Here is a 22,482-nt window from a genome sequence, read left to right as displayed (position 1 = left end):
CTACCCATATGTTTTAAATCATCTCTAAATTACTTTAATGCAATATAATATGTAAATAGTTGTTATACTGTATCGCTTAGGGAATAATGATAAGAAATATCATCTGTATATGTTCGGTACAGATGCTTTTTCCCCCCCCAAATATCTTCAATACATGATTAATTGAATCCATGGATGTGAAACCCATAGATATGGAGGGCCAACTGTACTTCTGTTCCATGTATCACCATGTGTTTTATTATTACTGTGTTCCCTGTTAGACTCAAAGTACTTTGAGTACAGGTACGTCTGTATATCTAATCTTCAGCACATCGTATGGTGCACTATTATCACTTTACAGAAGCTTGATTTAGTTTATTTGATCTATAGCTTTATATTTATAAAATGATTTATTCCAGATCATTCTTCTGTTTTTAAGATTTCTCTCCCGTTTTTAGACTTCAAAGATGTGAATATAGTTTTTTTAGACATTCAACCTAACAAAATACCTCAGATCATTTTAAAAAATTATCTTCATGACTTTAAGGTTTTACCTAACAGAGAACCTCTGTTATTGTGTCTTAGGAATGTAAGTTTATTTATACATTTTAAACTTGAATGGTTCCTATTCATCTTAGCCATTGAGCAGATACTCATTAAATCGATTTGTAATACATAAGACTTAATATATTAACATTTAAAAAAATTGTAAAGCAATTTGAAATGTTAGGTTAGAGTACATTTGTTGTCTGGGGAGATCTACTTTAGGAACATTATAATGAACTGTATCAAAACTTTTGATCAGGAAAGCATTGAATAAGGTCTTATATAAAAGTGGATGGTCAGAGGGATAAATGCAGAAGATTCCAGGAAGGTTAGCATTTATAATCTATTTGATTTACCAGTCAACTGTAGTACAATTTGAACTCTACATTTCATGAGTTTGAGGAGAACATACAGAAATATGGTTCTAGGCATAAAAAAAGAACAATTTAGACTGGGCGTGGTAGCTCATGCCTGTAATCTCAGCACTTTGGGAGGCTGAGGTAGGCGAATCACAAGGTCAGGAGGTCGAGACCATCCTGGCTAACACGATGAAACCCCATATCTACTAAAAATATGAAAAAAAAATTAGCCGGGTGTGGCAGTGCACACCTGTAGTCCCAGGTCCCCGGGAGACTGAGGCAGGTGAATTACTTGAACCCGGGAGGCGGAGGTTGCAGTGAGCTGAGATCACGCCACTGTACTCCAGCCTGGGTGACAGAGCCAGACTTCGTCTCAAAAAAAAAAAAAATAAATTAATTCTGATGTTATCCAATTTTATTTTTAGATATATTAAGAAAAAGCCCAGTAAAGCACTTTCGAACCTAGATTATAATGTTGTGTGAAATATATAAAGTATCATGGAAGAAAAAAGAATTGAAATGAGAAACTGAAGACAGCTTTTGTGTATTTGATAAAACTCTCAAGCACTTACATGCAAAGATCACAAATGAATCTTGAGTAATTTTATAAATCTAGGAGCTACTCATAAATTAGTTTCTAAATCCTGCTTTTTAAGTTTTAGACTGAATCGTGGCCTTCGAGCTGTTACGAGGATGCCAGAGATCAGTAACCCCAACAAATAGGAGTATTGGCTATGAAGACAGGAGGGGCAAAGAGACTTGACACCTCTATTGGCAGTGTGGCTTTCTTTAAAATTTTCTTCCAGGTTGTCATTGGTGACCAACTAATATTCAAGTGCAAACTACAATAATAGTTCAATACTGTATAGCTTTGTAGTCAGGACTATGTCTTATTTTAGGCAAGAGAATTCTTTATCTTTCTACATAGAGTAGATGGGTTTTGACTGTTCCTATACTGGTATGAGGAGGATAAATAAATGCTAGAGGTAGTTAATGAGGGGGTACTTTTTTAGTTTTAAATTTCATTGAAAATAGCAACAATATTTGTTCTGAAAGTGTTTTTGTTTTTAAATTGTTTTCCAGACCTTTGTAGAAAACTGTTTTTTAAGTGTTTATTATAACAATGATATAATTTTTAAAAATTCCTTTGTTTGTTAATGTGTCCCTTTTATTGATTGATCACATGCCTTATCTACTTTTGGAAAACAAATGAAGATAGCTGTACTTTGGAGTTCATGTAAAGTTAACCCGATTTTTTGTTTCATTTTTGTTTTAGCCACCAGAAAGGCAGATTGTGGTTGGAATATGTTCCATGGCAAAGAAATCCAAATCCAAACCAATGAAGGAAATTCTTGAACGGATCTCCTTATTTAAATATATCACAGTAGTAGTATTTGAAGAGGAGGTTATTTTGAATGAACCAGTGGAAAACTGGCCTTTATGTGATTGTCTTATTTCTTTCCATTCTAAAGGTATTAAGGGGAGTTGGGGGAGAAACTCCTTTATCCTCTCTGAGTATAAAACTAATACATATTAATTGTAGACTATGAGATAAAACAAAAATAAACTTTAACCCACTTTCATGGACAGGTAATATTAACATTTTGATATATTTCTTTCCAGTGTATGTCTTCTCTGTGTATTTTCCTTTAATTTAGTGTCATAGTGTAAGTGTAATTTTATATTTAACCTTTTTCACTATTACATCAAGCAGTTTTTTCCCCCCACCATATCATTCTTAGATAATGTGGTTTTTAATAGTGGCATAGTATATCATTGTGTGGATATACCATAACATATTTAAATTTATCTAATATCCTAATATTTGGACAGTTTCCAGTTTTCACTATTAAAAATAAGGTTGTGTGAGCTCTTGTTTGCATCTGTAAGTTTCTTAGGACAAGTTCTTGAATTATTGAATACTTTAAGTCCCTTTCTATGCTGTATAGAACAAGATCTATCATTTTCCATATACATATTCATTTTTATACATTCCATATACATACTTCATTTTTAAGAACTTAATAATTTGAGATATTTAGATATTCCTTGCTATATTTTATTAATCAAACTGAAATATCAATTCAGCTTAAGTATTATGTCATTGTAAAGTCCACTAATCAAATTATTGCTGAGGGTACATCTGAAAATTCATAGCCTAAGAATCAGTGAATTAAGTGAATTTCCCACTAAGAACTATTAATTGAAAAGATGTGCTCTTGGTTGTAAATGTATTCATATTTAATCATCTCTTGTTACCAAAATATGTTGTCCTGAGCTATGTTAAAGTCTTACTTCAGCAGGAAGAAGATGGAGCATGGTTGTGCTACCATAGCCTAAACTGATATTCATTATTTCATAGAGAAGTCAAGACACTGATCTTTAAAGACTCAGGCTGCTCATTTTAGAGAACCTTAAAATTTCTTCCTCCTTGAGAGTAAAGCATTCTTCCCTTACCCTCACATGGTTCTTCCTATTAATGCTATATTTGCCTGTAAAAAGTAGGTGCTATAGCTAATGTCATATTCCACATACCATCTTTTGGTAGGGAAAAAGTTTCTCTTTAACAAAACCAAAAGCAGGAAACAGTGTAGGTGTTTTCTGTTTGCTAAATTCTGTAAGGAGGCTTCAAATCATAGACATTGAGACATCTTTACAAGCAGTGAATTCTGAGAGTCTTTACAAAACTTGCAGGATTTGTAATTTGTGGCTAAGTGATTCTTGATATAAGGTATCTCTATTTAAATTTTGAAAACTAAGAGGAGTTTAGGAATAAATTTGGTTTAACTGGCCACAGCTTTTTGATTTGTTTTATTTTCAGCATGTTTTAATACTTTTTCTCTTCATCCTGGTAGTGCTGTAAAATATAGTCTCTTCACCGGTATACTTAGTATTATGTAGTTGAATACTAAAGTTATGTATGCTTGCTGATTTTTATCCTTTTCCATAGATATTTCTTAAAATATTGCCCCTTAAGGAATAATAACAATAACATTTATTGAGCACTTACTATGTCAGGTACTGTGCTTAGTGCCTTATATCCACACTATTATTAATTCCTCAAAACTCTACTAGGTAAGACTGGTGTAATACTCTTTTATGCTGGTACCAGAGGCTTAGAGACGTTAAATAAATTTGCCCAAGGTCACATAGCTAGTGAAAGATGGAACCAGGATTTGAACGCTGGTTTATGTCTTTAACTGTTACACGGTATACAACTAATGATATGTATTGATGGATAAAATTGGAGACTTTGTGTCAATTTTTTTCCCCCTGGAGACAGGGTCTTGCTCTGTCAACCAGGCTGGAGTACATTGGTAAAGTCATAGCTCCCTGTAACCTCAAACTCTTGGGCTCAAGTGATCCTCCCACCTCAGCCTCCTGAATAGATAGAACTACAGGTTGCGCCACTACCCTCAGCTGATTCTTTTGAATTTTTTGTAGAAATGGGATCTTGCTATGTTGCCCAGGCTGGTGTTGAATTCCTGGCCTCAAGCACTCCTCCCAACTCAGCCTCTCAAAGTACTGGGACAGGCGAGAGCCACTGTACCTGGCATTAGTGCCAATATAGAGAATAAAATATAATCATAAGATTTTTTTTTTTTTTTTTTTTTTTTTTTGAGGCGGAGTCTCGCTCTGTCGCCCAGGCTGGAGTGCAGTGGCCGGATCTCAGCTCACTGCAAGCTCCGCCTCCCGGGTTCCCGCCATTCTCCTGCCTCAGCCTCCCGAGTAGCTGGGACTACAGGCGCCCGCCACCTCGCCCGGCTAGTTTTTTGTATTTTTTAGTAGAGACGGGGTTTCACTGTGTTAGCCAGGATGGTCTCGATCTCCTGACCTCGTGATCCACCCGCCTCGGCCTCCCAAAGTGCTGGGATTACAGGCTTGAGCCACCGCGCCCGGCCAATCATAAGATTTTTTTTAGATTTTGGGGGAGGGGACCTGTTTAACTATATCTACTATTTGATTTGTTTTCATTGTAATTAATACTTTTACCAGTCTACAAGTTTTAGGAAGTTAATTTCTAATATTTTAATGTTGACCGAGCAATAGCATGATTCTGCTCGTATATTTTGAGCATATATGTCATATATGAATTAATTTTTGCTTGTATAGCTATTTTTTTTTTTTTTTTTTTTGAGACAGAGCCTTGCTCTCTTGCCCAGGCTGGAGTACAATGGTGCAATCTCCACTCACTGCAACCTCCGTCTCCTGGGTTCGAGTGATTCTCCTGCTTCAGCCTCCCAAGTATCTGGGATTACAGGTGCACACCACCACACCTGGCTAATTTTTTGTAATTTTAGTAGAGACGGGGTTTCACCATGTTGGCCAGTCTGGTCTCGAACTCCTGACCTCAGGTGATCCACCTGCCTCGGCCTCCCAAAGTGCTGGGATTACAGGCGTGCACCACCACTCCTGGCCCACTGTTTTTAAAGGTACATAAGTTCTTTGGATATCAGCTAATTTATGTGTGTAGGCATCAAAATATCTAAGAGAAAAGAAGAGATGTTGAATATATTTTTTAAAAATCACCAGGTGATTCTGATACACCCATGCTATTTATATATAGATTTCTCTTTGTGTATGAGGTGAATTTTACCTTATTTCAGGTGACTGACTAGTCAGACCTTGACTCACATGTCAGTGCTCCAAATTTGGTTATATAATCACTGGTTTGCTGTGCCTTAACAATCAAATTAGGAAAAAATAAGATTTAATATATAAGTTAAATCAAGGTTTATGTATATATTATTCCATACCTTTTATAGAAGGCAGTTATGTGTTAATGAAATTAATCTTTTATGGGAGGTGGCATCAATTCAAATTAATAAAGTATAGATGCTTATCTTGAGATTATACAGAATATGTTAATAATATGTATTCTTAGGATTTCCACTGGACAAAGCGGTTGCCTATGCAAAACTCAGGAATCCATTTGTAATCAATGACTTGAATATGCAGTATCTCATACAAGATAGGTGAGTGGTGAAGTTGGCTGAATTAAGGGAAGGAAAATTAACATTAATTTAGTACCTACTCTATGCTGACATGGCATCAGGTGTTTTTGCATTATTAATTCATTGTACTTTCAAAATACTCAGAAAGAGTTGTTGATTACCTAATTTTACAGATGAGGAATCTTGCTAATTAGGAAGATTGATTAATCTACCCAAAGTCACAAGTAGTTCCCCAAGTAGTAGGACAAACTTAACCGAGATTGTTTAACAATTTCCAGAGCCTGCTAAACCATTGAAAGTTATGAGCACTTTTTCTGTCATGGGACTGATGATGAAATTATGACTTTACTCATTATAACTAGATTTTTTAAATGATAAAGTATACCTATTTTGAAAAATATTATACTGTATATTTTAGCATTCATTGAACAGGTAAAAAGCATGGATTTCTAATACATTATAAAATATGAGTGTATTTATGTATTTTATTCAATTGATGTTTCACTCCTGTAGCTATTATAATCTCACCAGCATTCTATTTTCTAGTGTTACCATTACAATATGAGATTATATATACGAAACTGCTTTGTAAATATGAGACCCTATGGTTTTTTCACTCTGCTATTTTTTTCTGTTCTTCCAGAGAGTAACAATTATTAATATGTAAAATTTAAAACATTTTCTCTAGATTTACATATTAATTCACATATATGTATTTATATATATACAGCTATAGCTATAGAAATGTATGTTTTAAAAGGTTTGAAAAGTAAAAGCATACTGAAAGCCATTTAATCTTGTCACTATATCTATCATATTTTTTCCTATAGAAAGCAATACATACACACAATCACATTTTACCAAATTAGAATCACTTTTCTCTAGTATACTGTGAACATTTCTCCAGTCATTAAATACTATTTGAGCATAAGGTTTTTAATGCTTAGGTAATGTTCTATCATTGTGATATATCAACTTCATTCAGCCATTTTTAAAATACATTTATGTTCTCAGTTTTAATAATTAGTATCCTAATAAGCTAGAAAAGAATTGTGCATAAATTTTTGTTCTTGTTGCTGAATATTTCCTCAGAATACCTTTTTTCAATATTTGAAATGACATTTGTTTATTTGAAAAATAAAAAGGATTGATATATATACCCTTTTTATTTGTAGAACAGTAATAATGTCTTTTAAGAAAACTACAATAATCTATTCATTGTGAAATGGAGCAATAAAACAATAAGGATGTTTTCCTTTTTCTTCAGGAGAGAAGTATATAGTATTCTTCAAGCTGAAGGTATTTTACTTCCTCGTTACGCAATTTTGAACCGTGACCCAAATAATCCTAAAGGTAAGAGTAAGAGATTTTAGGTAAGCTTCCTTTGCCACTTGACATACTTTTGGGCCACATTCTTACAATAATTAACTGGAAGGAATTTAAAGAATTCATAGTATTCTATTCCATTTTAAAAAATAATCTAGGCCAGGCGTGGTGGTTCACGCCTGTAATCCCAGCACTTTGGGAGGCTGAGGCAGGAGGATCACGAGGTCAGTAGATCAAGGCCATCCTGGCTAACACAGTGAAACCCCGTCTCTACTAAAAATACAAAAAGTTAGCCAGGCGCGGTGGTGGGCGCCTGTGGTCCCAGCTACTTGGGAGGCTGAGGCAGGAGAATGGCGTGAACCCGGGAGGCGGAGCTTACCGTGAGCCTAGATTGCGCCACTGCACTCCAGCCTGGGCGGCAGAGCGAGACTCCGTCTCAACAAAAATCTAAACAGCCAAACATATTCAATTAAAAGGTGACACTGAGTTTAAAGGCTAACTAATAATTTAGGAATTATTTATCCTTCTCTTCTTTGGCCTACCTTTCACATATCTCTGAGAACCATGAGTTAGAATTTTGAAATTACATACGAGTGAATTTTTATTGATTAAGGGTGAACAAGTGATTTATCTATGACTATTGAATTAAGTATTAGAAACTTCATGCTACAATGCCAAAAACTAACTACTGGCCAAGAATTTGGAAATACAGTTGGCCCTGGAACAACATGGGTTTGAACTCTGCCAGTCTGCTTATTCACGGAATAAACATGAATTGAAAATACTGGATTCGTGGGTCCCACATTTACTGATAGCCGACTTTTCATTTACATGGATTCTGCAGAGCCAACTTTGTGACTTGAGTATGTGAAGATTTTGGTATACGAGGGGGTTCCTGGAACCAGTCACCGCTTATAACAAGGGGCAACAGTACTTCTAAGTATTTATGAGTATTTTAAAGCACTGTTTGCTCCATTTTTTCTGGTTATCTAAAACATAGCATGGAAGCTATACCTAACTTAGTCTGAAGGCAAGATATATGTTTGTCTTAAGTGTTAACATTCTGTTCACACTTATTATTGTGGGGGAATTTTGATGAATTTATCATACCTTGAACCATCTTTAATTAAAAACTAGAGAGGGCCACAGAACAAGATGGCCGAATATACCCTCCAGTGATTGTCCCACTCCCCACAGGAACACCAAATTATAAACTAGCAATGCAAGGAAGCACCTTCGTAAGAACTGAAAAATTAGTCTACCAAGGTAGTGCCTCTGTGAACATGTCGGCCAGAGTTGTAGCATTCCTGGGCTTAGGGCGCCCCCTAGTGCTAATACAGCTGCAGTGACCTCAGGCTTCGATCGTAACACTTAGGTCTTTTTTGAATATGTGGAAAGCTTTCTCAAGAAGGATGGGCACAAAGAAGCCCAAACGGTGAAGACTGAAATAAATATCTAACTTGTAAATACCGAGACATGAGTGAATGTCTACAAGCATCAAGAACATCCAGAAAATGTGACCTCACCAAACAAACTAAATAAGGTACCAGTTACCAATCCTGGAGTGATGTAGATATGTGACCTTTCAGACAGAGAATTCAAAATAGCTGTCTTGAGGAAGCTCAAGAACTGCAAGGTAACATGGAGAATGAATCAGAATTGTATCATGCGAAATTAACAAAGAGATTGAAATAATTCAAAACCATCAAGCCAAAATTCTGGAACTGAAAAATTACGTTGACACACTGAAATATACATCAAAGCCTCTCAACAGCAAAGTGGATCAAGTAGAAGAATTAGTGAGCTTGAAGACCGGCTATGTGAAAATACATGGCCAGAGGAGAAAGAGAGGAAAATAATGAAACACACCTACAGGACTAGGAGACCTGACAGAGGAGTCTGAACAAACTTCTCAGGTAGCACTTTTCATCTTTTTGGCCCACTCCTTTCTTCATTTTTCTTTGACAACTTTGGGACCTATGTAGTTAATAAGGGGAAGGGAAAATGTTTATATATATATATATATATCTTAAAAATAGTCTCAAAGGGACAAATCCAATAATTAGTGCTCTTAAAGAGAACATAGAGAGATCATGGTAGAAAGTTTATTGAAAGAAACAATAACAACTTTCCAAACCTAAAGAAAGATATGAATATCCATAGGTCATAGAAGAATATGAAGATTTAACCCAAATAAGACATATATTAATCAAACTCTCAAAAGTCAAGGATAAACAAAGATCCTTAAAGCACCCAGAGAATAGATGTATATAACATTTAAAGAAGCTCTGATACACCTGGCAGCTGACATCTAAGCAGAAATCTTATAGGCTAGGAGAGAGTGTGATGGCATTCAAAGTATTGAAGGAAAAAAAAACTTTGAACCTAGAATATTCTATTCAGCAAAATTATCCTTCAAACATGAAGACATAATATATTTTACTAAACAAAAGCTGAGGGATTCATGAATTACCTGGAATATCCTGGAATTTCCTATCCTTATAGGATAGGATAGGAAAAAGATCTTACAGGGTCTCTAAGGAAATGTTTTACAGGAAATGCTAAAAGGAGTTCATCAATCTGATAGAAAAATACATTAACAATTAGAAATCATCTGGGCCAGGCACAGTGGCTCATGCCTGTAATCCCAGCACTTTGGGAGGCCGAGGCTGGTGGATCACGAGGTCAAAAGATCGAGACCATCCTGGCTAACATGGTGAGACCCTGTCTGTACAAAAAATACAAAAAAAAATTAGCTGGGCTTGGTGGCAGGTGCCTGTAGTCCCAGCTACTCAGGAGGTTGAGGCAGGAGAATGGCGTGAACCCAGGAGGCGGAGCTTGCAGCGAGCCAAGATCGTGCCACTGCACTCCAGCCTGGGTGACTGAGGAAGACTCCATCTCAAAAAAAAAAAAAAAAAAAAATTCAAGAAATCATCTTAACATGTAAAACTCACTGGTAATAGTAAGTACACAGATAAGTACATAATATTCTAACACTGTCATTGTGGTGTACAAACCTCTTATATATTTCATAGGAAGGCTAAAAGGCAAACCTATCAGAAATAATAACTACAACAACTTCTTAGGAGTGTAGAAACATAAAAATAGAGCGAACAAAAAGCCAAAACATGGATGGGCAAAATGGAGTTAAAATGTAGAGTTTTTAAAATTTTCTCTTTCTTTTTCTTTTCTTTGGAATCAGAGTTGTCATCAATTTAAAATAATTGGTAATAAAATGTTATTTGTAAGCCTTATGGTAATCACAACCTATAACAGGTACACAAAAAATACAAAGAAATTAAAACATACTACCAGAGAGAATTACATACATATATATGTATTTGAGACAGGGTCTTGCTCTTCACCCATGTAGGAGTGAAGTGGCATAATGGCATTTCACCCATGTTGGAGTGAAGTGGCGTAATCATTTTTCACTATAGCCTCTACTCCCTGGTGATTCTCCCACTTCAGCTTCCTGAGTAGCTGGGACTACAAACACAAGCTACCATGTCCAAGTAATTATTTTTTGTAGGGACAGGGTCTCACTGTGTAGCCCAGGCTGGTTTCAAAACTCCTTGGCTCATGTGGTCGTCCTGTCTCAGACTCCTGACGTGCTGGGGGCCATCATGCCCAGGCAGAAAATCACTTTCCCACAAAGGAATACAGGAAGGAAGGGAGGGAGGACAAAAAAATAAAAACCTCAGAAAACAAATACCAAAATAGCAGAAGCAAGTCTTTACCTATCAATAATAACATGAATGTAAATGGGCTAAATTCTTGCATCAAAAGACATAGAGTTGCAAAATGGATTAAAAAATAAGACCCAACTCTATACTGTCTACATATGATCATTTCAGTTGATGGAGAAAAAGCATTTGATAAAATTAAACATCCCTTCATGATAAAATCTCTCAAAACACTGGGTATGGAATGAACTTACCTCTTTATGATAAAAGGCCTATATGACCAACCCACAGCTAACATCATACTGAACAGGGAAAAAGTGAAAATATTTCCTCTAAGACTTGGAACAAGACAAAGATGTCTACTTTCATCTCTTTTATTCAACTTAGTACTGGAAATTATAGCCAGAGAAATTAGGGAAGAGAAGGAAATAAAGGGCATCCAAATTGAAAAGAAAGGAGTTAAATTATCCTTGTTTATAGATGATATGATCTTATGGTTAGAAAATCCTAGAATCTCTACCACAAAACTATTAGAACAAGTTCAGTAAAGTTGCAGGATACAATATGAACTTACAAAAATCCATAGCATTTCTATATGCGATCAGCAAACAATCTGGAAAAGAAACCAAAAAAAAAAAAAAAAAGTAATGCCATTTACAATAGCTACAGATAAATTAAATACCTAGGAATTCACTTAAAGAAATGAAAAATCTCTTCTACAATGAAAACCATAAAATGCTGATGAAAGAAATTGAAGAGAACACACAAAAAATGGAAAAATACTCCATTTTCATAGATTGAAATAATCAGTATTGTTAAAATTGCCATACTACCCAAGACTGTCTACAGATTCAATGTAGTCAGAATACCAAAGACATTCTTCACAGACATAGAAAAAAAATACTAAAATTTATATGGAACCACAAAAGGCTCAGAATAGTCATAGCCAGCCTGAGCAAAAACAACAAAACTAGAGGAATCACAATATTTGACTTTAAGTTACACTACAAAGCTATAGTAACCAAAACAGGATGGTACTGGCATCGAAACATAGACCAAGGGAACAGAATCCAGAATCCAGAAAGAAATACATACATTTGCAATTAACTCATTTTCGACAAAGTTGACCAGAATGTCCACTGGGGAAAGGACAGTCTCTTCAGTAAGTAGTGTTGGGAAAACTTGATATCTATATGCAGGATCAAATTAGGCCCCTATCTTTCTCTATATACATAATCAAAATGGGTTAAATACTTAAATCTAAGACCTGAAAATATGCAACTACTAGAAGAAAACATTGTAGAAACACTCCAGGATATTGATCTGGGCAAATGTTTCTTGAGTAAGACCTCAGAAACCCAGGCAACCAAAGCAAAAATGTGCTAATGGGATCACATCAACATGAAAAGCTTCTGCACAGCAAAGGAAATAATACAGTGAAGAGACAGTCCACAGAATGGGGGAAAATATTTGTAAACTACCCATTTGACAAGGGACTAGTAACCAGAATATATAAGAAGCTCAAACAGCTCTATAGGAAAAAAACAATCTAATTAAAATATGGGCAAAGATTTGAACAGATTTTTCTCAAAGGAAGACATACAAATGACCAATAGGTATATGAAAATATGCTCAACGTCACCAATCATCAGAGAAATGCACATCAAATCTATAATGAAATATCAACTCATCCCAGTTAAAATGGCTTTTATCAAGAAGACAAACAATAAGAAATGTTTGTGAGGATGTGGAGAAAGGGAATACTGTTGGTGGGAATATAAATTAGTAAAACCACTATTGAGAATAGAATGGAGGTTCCTCAAAAAACTAAAAATAGAGCTACCATATGATCTTGCAATCTCACTGCTGAGTATATGTCCAAAAAAAGAGGAAATCAGTATATTGAAGAGATATTTGCACTCATGTGTATTGCAGCACCACTTGGAATAGCCAGTATAGAAACAACCTAAGGGTCCATTAATGGATGGATTAAGAAAATGTGGTACCTATAGACAATGGTATACTATTCAGCCATAAAAAGAATGAAATCCTGTCATTTGCAACAACGTGGATGAAACTGGAAGTCTTATGTTAAGTGAAATAAGCCAGGCAAGAAAGAAATATTGCATGTTTTCACGTGTGGGAGCTTTAGAAAAAAAGATGAACTCTTAGAGCTTGAGCATAGAATAATTGTTACTGGAGGGAAGGGTTGCAAGGATGATGGGGATAAAGTGAGGATGGTTAGTGAGTATAAAATACAGTTATATAGAATGAATAAGATCCAGTATTTAGTAGCACAATAGGGTGACTGTAGTTCACAATAATTTATTTTATATTTTGAAATAACTAAGAGTGAAATTAGAATGTTCCTAACACAAAGAAATGATAAATGTTTGAGATGGTGAATACCCCAACTATTCCAATTTGATTATTAGACCATTGTATGCCTGTATCAGAATTTCACATGGACTGCATAAATATATACTACTATGTACCCATGATGATTAAAAATAACATTTAAAAAAGATATAAAGTAATCATCATCTGAAGCAGGAAACTTTTCTTGTCTAGAGGTAAAAATTTAACTTTCTAATTGAACTGGCATACTTTGCATATGAGTTACTTTCTAACTTAAATAACTTCATGTTTTATGATATCTGTGATACGAATAATCTCAAACAGTTTTCAGAAGATGGTGACATTCTTGAGTTACTTCTCAGTCTTGATATAATAATTTCACGTCTAACTTTGAATTCTGTGGTGTGGTAGTGTGAAATGGTAAGTCTGTAAAATTTTGAAGAACTATAGCTTTTAATGCCATATATATCATAAACGTTGGCATATGTTATTTACATAAACATGTATAATTAAAGTCAACTGAGTACATTATCCAAATTTACATCTATGGTCTTTTAGTAAAAAAGTCTTTGATAATAATGTGGTTTCCTGATAATATAATAAGAATATGTGATATTTCTTGCAATCATGTTTGTTTTATAGAATGTAATCTGATTGAAGGGGAAGATCATGTAGAAGTAAATGGGGAAATTTTTCAAAAGCCATTTGTAGAAAAGCCAGTCAGTGCAGAAGATCACAATGTTTACATTTATTACCCAACTTCTGCTGGTGGTGGAAGTCAAAGACTCTTTAGAAAGGTAAAACCTTTGTAAATTTTGTATGAATACTCTTCTTTATACATTGTTGTGTAAGTGTTATTAAAAGCAATCAAGCATTTAATTATGATTAAATATTGAACTCTTGAAAATGTATCATTTAGAGGTAAATTTATAAAACTGATATACTTTGTTAGAAAGGCATGGCATCATTTTAGTTATTTAATGTTAAGCAGAATTTCTGCCTGCAGAATGCCAGGAAAGATACTTGACTTTTCTTTTCCTTCCCATTTTGTATATCTGTCAAACTAGAAATTCACTTAAGCAGTAGCAGTCTTTTAGAATAATGGCCCAGAAAAATAACAGCTCATAGAAAAAGTAACACTGATAACTTTACATACTTGAAAGTACACTTAATTATACTCATAATAAAATAAATGCAAATCAAATCTAGATATAATGACATTGTATTACTTTTTGGATTGACAATGATAAAAAATATTGAGCTAGTTGAGAAATAAGCACAAGGGCAAACACTGTTGGCAGAAATACAAAGTAATGTAGCCTCTTAACATAATTTAGCAATGTATCAGAATGTAAAATGCATATACATGTATAAAAATTGATGGAAATTCAAATTAAGAACACGGTGAGATACCATTTTAACATCCGTTAAAGTAGCAGATATTAAGAAGCCTAACAGTAACAAGTGTAAACAAGGATGTAGAACAGTGAAAACTTACACATTGCTGATGAGACCCTACATTGTTAAAATAGTTGATAAAGAGTTTTCATTATCTTCACAAGTTGAATATGAGCACATTCTATCACCGAGCAGTTCCACTTTTATTATATACCTTAGGAACACTCATACATGTTTGCTGTTGCGACACATAAGAATGTTGAAAGCAACGTTGTAATCACCAAAGCTTGGAAAACAACCTAAACATACATTGATAGGAGAATGGATAAATTCTGGTGTATTTATACAGTGGAAAATTCTAGAGTAGTAAAAATGAACAAGCTTACATGCAGCAACCTGGATGAATCTTAGGAACATAACTCTTACTGTTCATTGTATTTCTATACTCTTTAATATGTAAGTTATGGTAACAATAGAGACTACTGTAGTGCCAACTATATAGTAAGTTTTGTTAATTATTTGTGGATTAAAAATGTATTTGAAAATGTCTAAGATGGAAATAGATGGTTAATAAACTGTCATTTTATCATAAAAATGAGGGAAATAATTTGCTTTTTTATATCGATGGACATCTTTTGTTTTCAGATTGGAAGTAGAAGTAGTGTTTATTCTCCAGAAAGCAATGTACGAAAAACAGGCTCATATATATATGAAGAGTTTATGCCCACAGATGGTACTGATGTTAAGGTAGGATTGATTAAAATAGATTTTAGTTTTATATTTCAAGTTTACCAATGATATCAGAAAAAGAAGTTAATCTTTAACTGTATCTAACCTTTATTCAGGATCTCTTTCTTTTTGATTAGGGATTCCTCATGTTTTGTACCATCAACATCTTTAGCAGTCTGAAGCCTATGGACTCTTTTTTAAGAGTAGTGTTTTTAAATGCTTTAAACATGTAAGATTATGATGGAGACAAATTTTATTCAAATATAATAAAATATTTAAAAACCAACTTTGTGTTATACATCATAAGTCTTTAAAGGGGCATTAAATAATAAGATACCAGGGATAAAGGTCTAATAACCATCACAGATTCCAAGCAGTGATTAGTGTAAGTGAGGTTTTAAGATCTGTGACAACTGTGATGTGATATAAAACATGTCTGTCATTTTAGTTCGTGACAAATAAGGTCTTAATTGCTTTACCTTCAGCCATTCTCTCTCTAACCGGAATGTTTTCTAAAGTATAAATCTGAGTATGAATCCTTAAAAATTCTCTAGTGGATCCTTATTGACCACAGGATAATAACCAGATTCATAATCCTGCCATACAAGATATTTCAGTCTGTCCTCTGTTTGTCTTATAAACCTCATTTCTTACAGTATAAACTATATCAGATAACTTGCCAATACCTGAATACATTATAGTGTTCATGCCTCTTTCTTTTACTTTTCTTCTCTTATCTGCACTCAGATTCATACCCTCACCCTTTTAAATATTTTCTTTTGGGATTTTTTTTTTCCTATAATATTTGCATCTCTCATTTGTTAAACTAAAACAATTTGAAGACAGTGATCACATTGTATACATCCTAGTATTCCCTCATAATGCTCAGTATAATAGTTCTCTATAGAGAATGAAACTTTACTCTACCAATTTTGCCATATAATGATTACTTACAACCTTTCCCAATGAACTGAAAATTTGGGCATGTAAAATAAAAAGATGTGTCTAATAGCCTGGATTCGGAACTAGTTTTTAGTTATTTTTTTCATTGGATTTGTTGTCTGCTGGTTACACACACACACACACACACACACACACACACACATATATGTATTTATACATTTATTTAACATTTTTGAAAGGTTTATACAGTGGGTCCAGATTACGCCCATGCTGAAGCTCGAAAATCTCCAGCACTTGATGGCAAGGTGGAACGAGACAGTGAAGGAAAAGAAGTAAGATATCCTGTTATTCTCAATGCACGAGAGAAATTAATTGCTTGGAAAGTCTGCCTTGCTTTTAAGGTAAGATGTTATACAAATCTATAGATCTTTATAAAGGTAAATTCTAATTTTCTTTTTTGACTAGAACATTATTGGTGCTTTTGACTAAGACATTATACATATAATTGGGGAAGTAAACTGAGAAAGTAATTAATACATCTGAATGGTTCATGTATTTTTCAAGGGATTCTTGTACTGCCAGTATATTCTTTTGTATTATATAAAAGAAAACCTGGTCAATTTATTCAGAAATTAAAATTACAGAAATGACTCAACTAATCAGTGTTTTAGGGTTATTGTCTAGTGTACTTTTTGAAACTGGCTTTAAGTGTTACTTTCATATAATTGGTAAGTTTTTTTGTTAAATGAAAACAGTTCTCAGTGGTCTAGCCTTGGCAATTGATTCTTTGGCCTAATATATGATAAAAGATGTTCATGAAAACAATATAAAAACATATCTTTCTGTTTTTTTTTTTTTGAGACAGAGTCTTGCTGTCGCCCCGGCTGGAGTGCAGTGGCACGACCGGGTTCAAACTATTCTCCTGCTTCAGGCTCCAGAGTAGCTGGGATTACAGGCACCCACCACCACACCCGGCTAATTTTTGTATTTTTAGTAGAGAGGGGGTTTCGCCATGTTGGCCAGGCTCATCTCAAACTCCTGACTTCGTGATCTGCCCACCTCAGCTTCCCAAAGTGCTGGGATTACAGGTGTGAGCCACTGCACCCAGACAAAAACATTTCTTAAAAAAAACTTTTTTACTTTTGACATTTGACTAATTCTCTCAATCTATATTGTTAGGTTTCTTCCTAACTACTGCATAGTAAAGATTTAAATAGAAATAGTAAAACCTTCATTTAATGAAGGATAAAAATTTTACCTTTTTGAAATCTTGGCTTGGATCTATAACCTAAAGGCTAGTATATGTTACTGGCTATTAAACAATAAAGAATTACTTTGTGCCTTAATAATTTGACCTATCTTTCATGGAAGGAATGTTAGCCTGTACATAAGTTTTAATAGCTTTATAGAAATCCTTTTATTATGCCAGGATTCTGAAAGCTGTGACAAAAAATCACATTCTACTAATACCTGATGATTGAACATCAAATGTTAGATCAGAAAGTTCTTAGAGCCTGAGTAGCAAATTCACGCCTTTTGGCCATTTTCTTCTCCCAAATAAAGTAAATTTATTACAGGTGTTCACGAATACGTGGTATTGGGGGTTGAAAAGATCACAGGATTTCGACTGGGTGTGGTGCCTCACACCCGTAATCCCAGCACTTTGTGGTTGCTAAGGTAGGTGGATTACTTGAGGCCAGGAACCCCAGACCCACCTGGCTAACATAGCAAAACCCTGTCCCTACTAAAAAATACAAAAATTAGCCTGGTGTGGTGGCACACACCTGTAGTCCTAGCTACTCGGGTGACTGAGGCACAAGAATTCCTTGAACCTGGGAAGTGGAGGTTGCGGTGAGCCAAGATTGTGCCACTGCACTCCAGCGTGGGTGACAGAGCGACACTACCTCTCAAAACCAAACAAAACAGGTCACAGGATTTCCTCTGGAATATGTCCTCAAAACTGTTCTCCATGTCCGCCCTCCCTCTTTTTTTTTTTTTTTTTTTTTTTGATTAACATGATGTAATTTCTGCTAGTGCCAAGTTTTTTGTTTTTTGTTTTTTGTTTTTTTCAGATCCTTTAACAATTTTGCTTTTGTTTTTAAATTAGATGTTAATTGAAGAACTTTGTGATAGAATATATTATTTTGGGGCCTCTCTAGCTGCTTATGCATTATTGTTCTACATCTACTTTATGATAAAAGACTTAAATAATCATATAGCCTCTATAATGTATTTTCAGAGTACTCAAGTTACAAATAAATAATTTCTTTCATTTCTTATTGTGAAGTAAACCAATATATAGTAATATACTTTTAAGCATTTATAAAATTTGATATGTTCTGATAGGACTAGAAAACTGTGAATCTTAATAATTTAAATAAAACCTTAATGTTTATAATTTATTTTAAATAGCAAACAGTTTGTGGCTTTGATTTATTACGGGCCAATGGACAGTCCTATGTCTGTGATGTCAATGGCTTCAGTTTTGTGAAAAATTCCATGAAGTATTATGATGACTGTGCAAAAATACTTGGGTAAGAATTTTTTAAATTTTCTTTTTACCTTCATATACTAGTTTTTCAGAAACCAAATAACTGTTAACATTAAATGGTCAGGTTTTTTAAGCCTTCTAGAGTAAAGATCAGTGTTCATAAAATGACACCCCCGAAGACTATGCCAGATCCTGAATTATACTTTGGCTTATCAAAGACAGATTAATTTATGATCAGTATAGATGAAAACCTTTAACTTCATATGTTTACAAATACTATAACATGTTGATTATTAGTCAAAAGTTTATTTGTTAGAATACATTATTCCTCAAATTTTTGCCATGTAACTACAGTGGAAAAGGTTTTCTTCCACTTAATGGACAAAATTAACATTCATGAAATAAATAAACAGAGTAAAATAGAAATATTTAGAATTCATGACTCTTTTGCATGACAATTCATTCTACAAGCATATGTTACTTGATATTTTCATAAGACTGTCAAGTGAATGTAAAAAAATTATTGTAGGTAGAAATGCCGTTTTTATATTCTTCAACCTGTTTTCTTTATACTTTGATTCAGAACACTAGCAAGGCAATAACTATTTTTAAGACATTTCCAGGTATATATGACAAATCCATAGGAAACTTACATTAAAAAATGTTCTATAATTGGAGCTAGCTTTTTTACTGGTTAAGTATCCCTTATCCACAATGCTTGGGACCAGAAGTGTTTTGGATTTCAGATTTTCAGATTAAGAACATTTAACCCATAGTATGTTTCAAAGATTTACAAACTTACCCTTAAAGTGATGTTAGGGAGAGTTTACTAAATTTTAGCATAAATAAATGCTAAATTTAAACAAAACCAAAAAGTAAACATTTTTCCATTTTTAACCCTTCTGGTATAATAGTGATTTGTTAAGATGAACACAATATTTATAGTAGCATTTTAGGTGTTCAATAAACTGATAAGAACTTATCAGTAGTCACACAGAAGAGACAATCTTGAATTTCAGAATGTATGTAATTTGATATGATGTAATTGTAGTGATTTCTTTGAATCCAATGCTGATTGATATTTTAAAACTAAAGCAAATAATCTCAAATTTGTGAAATCCCATTGATGTGTCTAATACATCAATTTAGAACTACTGATTTTTATTTTTTCTTGATCAGAATTTGATTCTGTGGGTTATTTTTTATGTGATGTAATCACTAGATAGTTTAAGTCTTACGATTCTCTCTCATTGTCATTAAGTACCCAGTTTTGTCTTAAAGTGTACTAATTTTAAATATTTTCTTTTTTGTCTCGAAGAAATATTGTAATGCGAGAACTGGCTCCACAATTTCATATTCCGTGGTCAATACCCTTAGAAGCTGAAGATATCCCAATTGTACCAACTACATCTGGAACTATGTAAGTCTGAATTGTTTTCATTTAGAAATTGAGTTTTCCTTGTCATCTGTGCTATTAGGATAGAAATTACATTTCTGGATGATGATTAGACACTTTACTGTGTATGATTTCATATGATTCAGCTTAAAGATAAAGGAGTAGATTATACGTATTTATAAGGGTCAACTAATTGTTACAAAGAAACTACTGAAACGTGCCTGGATAATTATAGAATTGTTTAATCAAGCCATAAAAATAAAAAAAGGTACCAATAGGTGTGTTACTTAAAGGTTCACAGTGGTCTTACAACTTTTGCTCTCTCAAGTTATATCTTGCATAATTATACCAGTATTGCGAAATGTTTCATAACATTCTGTTACCGAAAATTATTCCTTTAAATTCATGTCAGTTGACTGAATGCTTTTTTTTCACAACTTAGATATTTATATTAACATGTTAAATATCCTGAGACGTACTGATGATAGGGGGAACAAATTTTATTTTTAATCAGCATTTTTCATACTGATTTAACACAAAAGTGTTAAATAAAATTTTTTCAGGTAACTCAGTTGATATCCTGCAGGGTTATGTTCTGCAGTTCACACTTCAGCAAACACTGGATTATACCTCTTAATTCTAGCATGCTTCTAAGATGATTTTATCTTCCAGTAATTTGAGTTTTAAATACTTGTTTTCCTTACATGGGCAAAACTTAGCAAATATATAAATATAGCAACCATCATGTAAAGTTTTATTTTGATTTAATGAAGTCTCAGTCTGTAATGATCTAATGCTACAGAGCAGATATTTAATAAAGCTCAGAAATTGTAGTCCGTCTACTTTTATCCCAGAGTTAAGGTAGCCATTTCTAGAGAAGAAAAGGTTATATTCTATTATATAGCTTAATATCACCCCCCCCCAGCTTCTTAAGTTCATTTTGAATTTGATTTCATAAAGTTAAAACTAGATAGTTGTAAGTATTATTCTTCATGGGAAAGCTCTTGAAATGGTAAAAGATGGCTCTAAATAAATGACTAAATGTTCATATTAATCTGAATTATACAACACATCTTTTTTAGAGAATTAAGAACATAGGTATTTTTTCATTTTAGGATGGAACTTAGATGTGTCATAGCTGTTATACGTCATGGGGATCGAACACCAAAACAAAAAATGAAAATGGAAGTGAGGCATCAAAAGTATGTTTTAAGATGAATAATTTAACATGCATGATATAGTTTTAAGATTTCTGATAAGTGGTCAACTCTTTTGATTAATATATCATATAGAAAAACTTTTATCTACCCTCTCTTGGCCATTTATATTTAAACCAGTGGATGCATGCAAAATCCATTTAAAATATGTTCATTAGCTTCTAAAATTATTGTGGCAATATTCATAAATATCATCAGTCTGCCCTGGCTTTCATTTATTGTCATAAAAATGTTCTATTTAATCTTTGCTTATCACTCTCTTGTATTGCGTTCTGAGAGTGAGTAATCCCTCAGCCTTTTAGAAGAAAATTCATAGAATGAAAGTTTCTGTTATTTCTATCTAGTGTTTGATTTGGAGATGATAAAATTTGAAAACCCTGAACCATTAAGTATGTGTTGACACAAGTAACTTTCAAAGTGTATGCAATGACTTCAGAAAATATATAATATTATGAACTATAATTGTATGTTTGGTTTCCATGAAAAAACTTTGAAAAGTAGTATGGTGATTATTAGTTTGGTATCATTTAGGAAAGTACTAAGTTTTATCAATCAAAGTTGAGCAGCAACATGTATAGTGAAAGAGGAAACGCAGTACTTGAAATTCTTAGATCCCAAGTTCTAGTCCCATAGCTTATCACATATTATTTGTTAGTTTAAACATATATTGGTAATATTAATTATTGCAAGTGACTAACAGTGTTCTGTCTTTTTTTATAAGATTTTTTGATCTTTTTGAAAAATGTGATGGCTATAAATCAGGGAAATTAAAACTCAAAAAACCAAAACAGTTACAGGCAAGTATATTTGCTTTCTTGTTTAGTTTTAAATTTTTTAATGGTGAAATTACATAAAAATTTAATTTTCTGTTAATTTATTTTACAGGAAGTGCTAGATATTGCACGACAGCTTCTTATGGAGCTTGGACAAAATAATGATTCTGAAATTGAAGAAAACAAGCCAAAACTTGAACAACTTAAGACTGTATTAGAGATGTGAGTATCTTTTTGAAACCCTTAATTGCAGTACTACATATAGCTCTTCTTTTTTATGTGTGTGATTTTCCATTTTAATTACTTTCACAGTCTGATCTTTTTACTCTTTGTTACTATAGTTGAGACGTGAAGGAAAATCTAATG

General features: G+C 33.6%; 1 protein-coding gene across 9 annotated transcripts in view; it reads left to right on the top strand.

Moving 5' to 3' along the window:
* The window catches only part of PPIP5K2 (diphosphoinositol pentakisphosphate kinase 2), a 77,198-nt gene that overhangs the window by 6,939 nt on the left and 47,777 nt on the right, over nucleotides 1-22,482 (top strand). For all 9 annotated transcript variants that reach the window (XM_030927243.1, XM_030927244.1, XM_030927245.1 and 6 more), the window contains 11 exons: nucleotides 2,161-2,356; nucleotides 5,770-5,860; nucleotides 7,107-7,192; nucleotides 13,852-14,006; nucleotides 15,253-15,354; nucleotides 16,479-16,640; nucleotides 18,652-18,773; nucleotides 20,049-20,150; nucleotides 21,242-21,328; nucleotides 22,065-22,140; nucleotides 22,229-22,338. In XM_030927243.1, coding sequence (XP_030783103.1) covers nucleotides 2,161-2,356; nucleotides 5,770-5,860; nucleotides 7,107-7,192; nucleotides 13,852-14,006; nucleotides 15,253-15,354; nucleotides 16,479-16,640; nucleotides 18,652-18,773; nucleotides 20,049-20,150; nucleotides 21,242-21,328; nucleotides 22,065-22,140; nucleotides 22,229-22,338 — 1,289 coding nt within the window. The remainder of the gene's footprint in view (nucleotides 1-2,160; nucleotides 2,357-5,769; nucleotides 5,861-7,106; nucleotides 7,193-13,851; nucleotides 14,007-15,252; nucleotides 15,355-16,478; nucleotides 16,641-18,651; nucleotides 18,774-20,048; nucleotides 20,151-21,241; nucleotides 21,329-22,064; nucleotides 22,141-22,228; nucleotides 22,339-22,482) is intronic.

Source organism: Rhinopithecus roxellana, chromosome 3 (genome assembly GCF_007565055.1).
Source record: "Rhinopithecus roxellana isolate Shanxi Qingling chromosome 3, ASM756505v1, whole genome shotgun sequence".
NCBI lineage: Eukaryota > Metazoa > Chordata > Mammalia > Primates > Cercopithecidae > Rhinopithecus > Rhinopithecus roxellana.
This window is presented reverse-complemented; position numbering and strand designations above follow the sequence as displayed.